At 57.8% G+C, this 8,925-nt stretch overlaps 1 protein-coding gene across 1 annotated transcript in view; it reads right to left on the bottom strand.

Moving 5' to 3' along the window:
* Positions 1-872: 872 nt before the first annotated feature.
* RAB26 (RAB26, member RAS oncogene family) overlaps positions 873-8,925 on the bottom strand; it is a 29,843-nt gene continuing 21,790 nt past the window's right edge. Inside the window, exons 3-9 of the mRNA XM_082772813.1 lie at positions 6,910-6,951; positions 6,164-6,230; positions 6,037-6,089; positions 4,685-4,750; positions 3,860-3,916; positions 3,434-3,510; positions 873-3,258 (exon numbers count right to left, since the gene is read on the bottom strand). Coding sequence (XP_082628939.1) covers positions 3,156-3,258; positions 3,434-3,510; positions 3,860-3,916; positions 4,685-4,750; positions 6,037-6,089; positions 6,164-6,230; positions 6,910-6,951 — 465 coding nt within the window. The 3' untranslated portion in view covers positions 873-3,155. The remainder of the gene's footprint in view (positions 3,259-3,433; positions 3,511-3,859; positions 3,917-4,684; positions 4,751-6,036; positions 6,090-6,163; positions 6,231-6,909; positions 6,952-8,925) is intronic.

Below are 8,925 nucleotides of genomic sequence, written 5' to 3'. Positions count from 1 at the left end.
GCTTGGGGCAAGTGGAACAGGGGCTGGAGTAACGGCCTGGTGGGCCGCTTGTAGCTGTGACCCCAGGCGTAATGTAGGCATCAGGCTGTGAGTACAGCAAGGGATGCACCCGAGTACGGCTAAAAAACTCGTCTGGGGTTGCTGTATCAAACAGTGAAACTGATGCTTTTCATGCTGTACAATTAAAGAGTCAGTGCAGTTTTTAAAGAACGCAGCATCAGCTGCAGAATTATGTGAAATAAAATCAAAATTGTTTTTTCCTCTACCACGTGGTAGCCTACAGCAAAGGTAATGGCAGGCAGTGGATGCAGTAGTACAGGTAAACAAAAGGAGTCACAGCCAGCAGTCCTCACAGTGATTATGTAGGAGACTGATTTAAATCTTAAAATTAACCTTTTTTTTAATTTAACAAGTTGTTCAGGTCTTTGTTCCTCCCTTGTTCTCAAATAAAAATCAATGTTGTAAATTTTAAACTGCTTGCTGCTATATCTCTGCTTTGTGTCTCTGTTGGGCTGGTTCTACAGCTTATGGATTATTTAATAAAGCGTTCAAAAGACTTATGCTTTTGTTTCTGTTCTTTACAAATCCTGTGCATAACACAAAACCACAGACTAATGGTAAATTTTGCATCTGGGCACACTGCAAATCGCTGCTATTATTTGGAGGAGCTGTTGTACAACGTGTGCTGCAGTTCAGCTGTAGTCGGGGTCCCTTGAGTTCCTGATGAGTGCATTGGGGTACCTGAGCCCCTGTTGGTAATGCAGCGATCCAGTAGGTTCAAGAATGAGCTGAACTATTGGGATGATCAAACAGTTCGGGCATAGAGACAGTAACCAAAGTACCGCTGCAGCCACAAGGATTATTAAAAAAATTTATTAACAGGAATGAAACAAAAGCTGTAAACAAGAGGCAGCGAAAATGAGCAGTGCGTGTCATGCCAAGTCCTCGGCCTGCTGGAATGCACTGACCCATCCTGCGGCGCGTGGTGGCAGTAGAGGCCCGTGTAAAAAGATGCCAAAGGAGCAGGGGGTGCTGCAGCTGCGGGGATCGTGTGCGGGGGGTGAGGGGTGCGCAGGGAGCTTGTGAGGGGGCAGGCAGGGGTTGGGAGTCCCTTAAGTTTGGGTGGGTTAAGGAGTACCGCAAATGTGGCTCTTGTTTCTGCTGTACCGGTTAGGTCCTGACAGAGATTCCCAAAGGAGTAGCATTTGCAGCTGCTCTATTTAAATTATTTTTAGATTGTTTTGGTCCCACCCCAAAGTACCAAGAGAGCTGTGAGCTTTTTCAGGCTGGCCAGATGTGGGGTGTCCTGCCTGTGAGGAGGGGGAAGGAGGCTGTGTCTGTGCAGTGACTGGCGCCTTGGGACAGGGGCTGCTCTTACACCGAGTTATTCTGAAGAAACACCAGAGGCAGGTTTGGGACTGCCTTGGGTCTGAGCTGCCTGCTGCTCTTCTGAGCCCCTGGTGCTGGGAAGGGTTGATAAGGAACGGGGGCTGCCCTGGCTGCCTCCCCCCAGCCCCTGCCTCCTGCTGCCAGCAGGGAGCAGGCGCTGCCCGGCGATGTGCAGCAGCAGGGGCTGCTCCAGGCTGGTTGCTGCAAACATTCCCGCAGGAACAGTTTTTTTTAACAAAATTTAAGTCAGGTAACTGAGACAGCTCTCCCTAAAAGCTATGCAAGGAAAAATGCTCTGTTCTCAGCAGGTTATTTTCAGCTCCAAGCCATCGTTGTGCTGGAGCTGCTCTAGCAGTAGCTCTGAGTGCCTTGCATTTTATTGTGGCTCACCAAGCGCAGCTCTGAGGGCTCTGCTCTGTCACTGCCTGCCTGAATCCTGCCCCGAGGGATTTGTGTCCTTGGGGAGCGCTGTGCTGCAGCTCAGGCTGCGACAAGGGGCAGCTGCAGCTAAATAACGTCTGGGAGCTGGTGTTCTGCCAGCTGGGAGCGAGGGACGGGTGGATTTAAGTGCTCTGTTCAGGGCAGTGCACGGAGGGTCAGGGCAGCAGGGCACCCGGTGTCGTGCAGGTGGAATTTTTTTAATACGAAAATTGCCAGAGGCCAAACACTTCCTCCAAAGTTGTGATTGGTACTTAGAAGTGCAACTTTAAAAAAAAAAAAAAAAGCAAAAGCCACGTGCCTGGCACAGACAAAAGGGCTGAGGGGTCCCTTGAAGAGAGCTGGCAGCGGAGTCTCAGACCTGTACAGCCAGTGCCTACAGCACCCTCCTCGCCCTTCTTCCTGCAGAAGAAAGAGCTGTCCCGAGAGAACTGCGGAGCAAAGCACTGCTGCAGTCTAAAAAAGCTATCGCGCTTACACGAAGGGACTGGGAATAAGCTGCAGTACGTTAGCTTTCTTCTCGTTAAAGTACAAGGAATGGCTGCAGTGAGAGAACCAAAGCCTTCGCCGAACAGGTAAACAGTCAGGAAACCTCTGTACAACAGATGTTTGCGGGAGCTTACTCAAACGGACACCTAAGCTCTTGTCTTCTGCGGGGAAGAGGAGAAACCTTCATCGAGGAGCTATGTTACAACACGGGAAGGACGGACAGACGGAAATAAGCAGCTAAAAAATGGTTGCCTTGAAAACAAAGCTTTCCTGTGTGCCCCAGGCCAAGGATCGGATCAGCTGAATTCCGCTTATGTGGGAAAAGTGAATTCAGGACTTTTTCCTACCCAGATTTTGGCGGGGAGCAGGCACTCACTCCCCTTCCCCCATCGTTCCTCCTCGCATTAAAGCAACCCCAGGGTGCTCCTGGCTGAGCGCCGTCGCTGCTGAGCTGGTGGAGGAAGCTGGAGGGAGCCGTGGCCATGCCGACCAAGCCCCTTCCCCGCGTCCCCTCCTGCCTGCAGCGGGCAGAGTGGCTCCGAGCCGGGTGGGAGCAGAGCAGCCTGGCCAGAAAAATGCATTTCCCTGTGGGGACCCAAGCGACGAGGTGCGGGTGGGTGCTGTGGGGTTTGGGGAGCGTGCCTGGCGTGTGGTGCAGCACGGCCGGCCTCGGCGCTGGCCCAAAGAGCTTCTCCCGCTGCTGCCTTCGCCCCGCACGTCTCAGCTCACCTTTTACGCAGACACAGACACAAGACAGACATGCACACACACCGTCCACGAGGAGAGAGCGCGGCGCACAAACACGTGGCATGAGTCTCTGTACAAACGCGCCGAGCGCATTAGGACCGGCAGCAGCCCGAGCCCCGCACTTCCTTCTTCACGTAGTCGTGGAGCTTGAATTTGGGCTCGTTGGGCAGCTTCATGGACCTGTGCTTCAGTTCCCTGCAGGAAGGGGACAAGCATCACCTTTCTGCCCACGCCACCTACTTCTAAGCCACCCGGAGCAGCTCTGCTGAGCTAAAACCTGGTCTAAGAGCTTTGTTAGACCCCCGGGGAAGCATCCCGCAGCTCTTTGGGATGGGCCACATCCGTGGCACAGCCGGGACCGCTCACTTACTTGGCGATGGCTGTGAACGCCAAGTCAACGTTTAGGCCGCTTTTGGCGCTGGTCTCCATGAAGGGCACGCCGTACTCCTGCAGGACGAGACGAGGAGGAGGTGAGGGAGGCCCACGGGGGACACGAGTCAGCTCCCGGCGGGCACGGCGCCTGCCGCGGGGCTCAGCTCAGGGGGAGAGGGGTCCGGCACTGCGGGGGGGGAAAGCTGCACGAGGGGTGACAGGTAAAGGAGTGCTCATTCTTCAGAGCTTCAGGATAGGACTGAGAGGCAAGAAATGGCAGCAGAAGCTTAAAGAAAGAGCAGAGGTGGAAGGAGACAGGAGAGAGACGAGGGCTGAAGGTGGCTCCCAGGCAGCCGCCTGGCTGTGTGCTGCCCCCCGTCACCCAACAAGTGGCTCTGCTGCAGCAAAAAGCCAGCTCCCCTACCTTGGCTAATTTTTCTCCATCTTCCCTTTTCACCACTCTGTCCTGGGCTGAATCCACCTGCCAACAGCAAAGAGCAAGCTGGGATGATTTGGGAGGTCAGCATCGGGCAGCCCCCATGTCCCCTGCACCCTCCTGCCCCCATGCTCCCAAACACGGCCAGCCCGGGGCTGCCGGGGCACAGGGCAAAGCCCCTCTGGCTCCCCTCTGCTCAGGGTTTTGGGCTCTGCTGAACGCTTTTAAGGGCCCTGACTCCCTGCTCCTGCCTTTCTGCCACAGCCTGTGTGGTTTTTTGGGCACCACGTCCCACGGGCAGGCTCACCCCTCACAGGGATGCTGGAGATCCCCGCTCCAGGCATGTCCGAGGGGACTCGTGGCTCAGTGCCACACATCCACACAGACCAGGTGAGGCAGAAGGAAAAGCAGTTTGCTCACAGCAGCAGGGGGAAGCAGCAGTGCTGTGCTGCTCCTGCAGCAAGGGGAAGCCGGGGCTCAGCGGGGATTTGCAGGATGGGCACAAGAGGCTCCTGTCATCTCCAGCACCTTGACTCACCCCCGTATTCCCAGGAGGGGCTCTGCAGCACAGCAGCACGCGGGGCTGGAGCCAGCTCCCATGCACCAGGAGGGAGACTGGGTTCCAGCAAGCAGCAGGGCTCCCAAACTGGAGAGCAAGCAGCTGCCCCAGGCCAAACAGACACTTTTGGTGGCTCTGCTGGCCCAAGATTTGCAGCTAACCAGGAATCACCACCCGTGTGTTATGCCCTGATGGCACCTGCAGCACCCGCACAGGACCGTCGGCAGAGGCAGCTCCAGCTCCGCCAGGCTCACCTTGTTTCCCAGTAGCATGAGGACCACATCCTGCTGCGCGTATTCATGAATCTCTGTCAGCCAGGCCTGGGGGGAGACAAGCAGAAAGAGGCTGCCGGGAGCAGCGGCTCCAGGAGGAGGAGGAGGAGGATGGGGGCTGCCCAGGGCCAGGGCACTGGGGCCCCTCCGTGGGGACCCTGCCACAACCACACCACACCAGGGGCTTTACACAGGCACAGGGAGGAGATGGCTGGGGGTGAGATGTAAAATGAAAAGCCCAGCTCGGAAACTCAGCTGGGCACAGCAGGAACCGCAGGCAGGGAGCAGCCGGGTCCCACAGACCCCCTGCACACCCTGGGGTCTGCCCACAGGCACTTCCAGGACCCAAATTTCCTCCTTGGCTGGAAGGCTGCTATTGGGGAAATTCACCATCCTTGTAGCAGAAAAAAAAAAATAAAAATCCCTTTGTGTTTGTAAAGCACAAAGCCAAGGGTTTGCTCCGGGCTGTGCCCCCTGCCTGCTTCACTGCACGATCAGGCAGCACGTGGCGAGCCTGCCTTCCTCTAATCCAGCCTAATTGAATCAAACCCACCCTAACTCCCCGTAATCCCTCACCCCATGACGTGGGGGGAAAATCTTCGAGTAATTTTCGTGGAGGAGTCACAAGTTCAGCACGAAACGCCACCGCTGGCCGTGCCCCGCTCCCCACACCTGCAGGGAGCACCCCCGGTGCCCTTGGGGCAGGGGGGCAGGAGGATGCTGCGGGGCAGGGTCACAAGACGATGTTCCTGGGGCAGGGACACAGCACGATGCTGCAGGGCAGGGACACAGCACAATGCTCCAGGGCAGGGTCTCAGCACACTCTGCCGTGGAACAAGGGAGCGCCTCGTTCCTAGCGGCTGGCTGCGCTCGCTTAGCAGGAGCGAGCTCCCCAGCTGGTGCTGTAATTAACGCGGCACAAATCTGCCGGTGCGGTGAGTCTGTCACCCCTTCCACGTGCCAGGAAAGGGAAATGTTCTCCGCGCGTCCTCCGACGCCCCAGCACCGTCCTCGCTGCCAGCCGGCTGCGTGGCACCGCTCGCAGCCCCTCGGAAGCGGCCGCGCTTTGCGCCCCCGGCACACAGCTCTGCTCCGGGCTCCCTCCGGTTGGGACCCAGCTTTTCCCCAGTCCCCAGGCCCTGCTCATCTCCAGGGCTGGCACAGAGCACCATCATCACCAGTAAATCCCAGTGCCACCTGCAGCCAGTGCACTGTGGGTTTGCTCTGAGTGCTTTCAGGGCTTCAGAAGCTGCAGAGCCTCTGCGGTGGCAGTGCAGGAAACCCACGGAGCTGCCTGAAACCACCAGGAGAGAACCGGGGGGCACCGCACGTACCTGGATGTTGTCGAAGGACGCTTTGTTGGTGACATCGTAGAGCAGGAGCAGGGCTGCGGAGAGAGCAGGGGCTCGTTAGTGCTGGCACCGTGCCCCCCCCTGAGCCCCCAGCCCGCGGAGTGCTCACCGTGGGCGTCCCGGTAGTAGGCGTGCGTGACGCTGCGGAATCGCTCCTGCCCCGCCGTGTCCCAGATCTGGAGGGCAGAGGACAGACAGGGGTCAGCTGCATCCTGAGGGGCAGAACGAGCACACGGCACAACCCCACAACGTTCCCTCAGCGTTTCGCTTCTAGCAGCAGCCCAGGGGCTGCTCTGTCTGCACCGTGAGTGCCTCGCGGCTGCAGGGGGGTTCTGAGGCCGGTAAGAGGAGCGGTGCCAAGCGCAGTGAATGTTTAAGCAGCTCCTCCCTGCCCCTCAGCACGTCTGGCCGTGGGGACGGCGGCGTGCGGCAAAGGGCTCGCGACGCGTCCTTAATAATCGGAAAATCCATCCAGCAGATGGATGTGTGGGGACTCGTTACTTTAATTTATCAGCTCTTAATGCCGCGATATGTTTCCAGAGTGCCACGCTGCTGTCGGGGGAAGATCGGTGCTAATGGCGTTATTCGGCTTCTGGCACAGGGGTCAGGAAGCAGCTGGGGCTCAGGGCGAGCTGCTGGGGCTCTGCCTGCTGCCGGGGCTTTTTGGAGGGGCTGGCAGGGAGGGACAGAGGAGGGGGTGCACTGCACACGCGTGTACATGCAGGCAATGACAGCTTCCAAGCAAGGGATGGAGATGGGGACCAGCTTTTGGGGCTACTCCTGGCCCATTGGCTCCCAGGGGTTTTACCGAGCCCCGAACACCGCAGGAGCTGCTCCAGGACCACGGGGACGCACCTGCAGCTTCACCTTCACCCCATCCACCGTCAGCACCTTATTCTGAAAGAGAAGAGAAGCAGCGGTGAGGCCGCCTGCCTGGCAGCTGCTGCCCCGCGCCTGCACCGGCTCCACCGCTGTGTTTATGCTGATTTTCTCTCCCCTTTTCTTAAACTTGCATAAATTGGTCACAGCGCCTGTTGGAGTCATTTGCTTGGTGGCACAGTGAGAAGATCATTTCCCGCGTCTGCTGCAAGTTACATATATTTGGATACTTAAATCTTTGTGTCTGCACCGCTGATTTAGTGTGCTGCGCGGCTCAGGCTAGACCACCTCTGGCAATAAATTAATGAGTGCCAGCATCCCATCCTAATGGCCTTCAAAAGGCGCAGCTAACTACTCCATATTCAGTTAGCAACGTAAAAATAACTCCTCTGCCTGCCACTTTTGCTGATTTTTCTCCCAGCAAGCACCGCTTTCCCTCTTGGTTTGTTTTTCCCCATTTTGCTCGTGTTTGGCAGCAGGGCTGGCAGGGAGGAGCAGGAGGGGCCGTGCCCCTCTGTGCCATCCCCCCGGTGCTTGCCTGGGGCTGAGGTGCAGGTTCCTGCGAGGTCCAGCAGCAGGGAGGGAGCAAAGCCAGGTTGGGAAGACATCACCCATCCCACAGCACTGCAAGACCTGCGTGTTCCCGAGGGCAGGGGCTGGGCACCACGGGCACCAGCAAAGCAGTGCCAGCTCCTCAGATCCTGTTTTTCAGAGCCAACAGGAAACATTTTACGACCACTGGGACGGAGCTGGCGGTGGTGTGGGACAGGGGCATCATGAGGTGAGTGGGGAGAGCCTGGCCAGGGCCTCACTCTGACCGCACACCAAGAGACCGTAGCCCTGCGAGCTGCAGGCAGCTCTAAACGTTCATCAAACCCAGCCCTAAAGATCAAACAGCCCCAGAGGACGGAGCAGAGAGGAGATTAATTTGCTTGCTAGATCGACAGAAATTAGCACAGTAATCACCAGGGTGTGATTAAAACAATCCCAAGCAGTGGTGCGTGACGGGGCTGGGTGTGCTGGGGACCGGCACCTGCTGCATCTACGACTGAGCCAAAGCCTGCAGCCAGCGTGTGGAGCTCCCCGGGGTGCACAGTGCCACATGCATCCCCTCTGGCAGTCCTGTGAGGTGACCTCAGCAGCAGGCACGGCCACCAAGCACCAGGCAGAGCTCGGCAAAGTGCCTCTGCCCCACGGAGAGGCCATCCCAGCGCCTCGCGCGCTGACCTGCCGCAATTACCCAACACTGTGGGATGCTGGCGCTCGGCATCACCCGCCAGGACAGCGCTGGCAGGGCTCTGCCTCTGCGTTTTGATGTTTTTAATCAGGCCAGAGGTAAGATCTCAGCTCCTGCACAGCCACGCTCCTCCAGCAGCAAGGATGCGGGCGAGGAAGAGAGGAGCGGAGTCAACAAGCGCGCTAAATTTACACCGTCTGCTAAAGCAGGCGCAGGGGAGACGGTCGCAGTTTATAAATACCTTCAAAGGCAGTGATTGAGATGAGGGAGCGGAGTGATTCACAGCCCTGGAAGGGGTAAAAACGGGCAGCCAGCCCACGGCTGGGAGGGGAAGGGGTGTGGGTGGCGAACACTCTTGCACAGGGCGCTGAGAAAACTCCTTGGCAGGGGGCTGCGGGCGCATGGTTTGTGGCAGGGGAACGGAGTGGGTCCATTGAGGGTGCCAGCACCACGCGCTGTCTGCAGAGCCGAGGGTGAATGTAAAGGGGCTGGAGCAGCCACACTCCACAGACACCGCTCACACCGTGTCAGGGATTAGCAGAACGTTTTGGTGCTGAAATATGGCGCCATCGGCTGCAAAGCCACAGCAGCTCGGGGGAACACACAAAGTGCAAGAGACCGCGGTGTAACGGCACCCCGGGGGGAACAGGACCCCTCTGCTGGAAAAAAGAGCACAGTGAGCAAAGGGGAGAAGTCCCAGTGCGGACCCTAAAGTCCACCACTGCCAGTGCCCCCCCTGCAGTGACAGACCCCTT

The sequence above is a fragment of the Aythya marila genome, assembly GCF_965140915.1.
Source record: "Aythya marila genome assembly, chromosome: 15".
NCBI classification, from domain to species: Eukaryota; Metazoa; Chordata; class Aves; order Anseriformes; family Anatidae; genus Aythya; species Aythya marila.
Note: the sequence above shows the minus strand (reverse complement) of the source record. Positions and strands in the feature narration are given on the sequence as shown.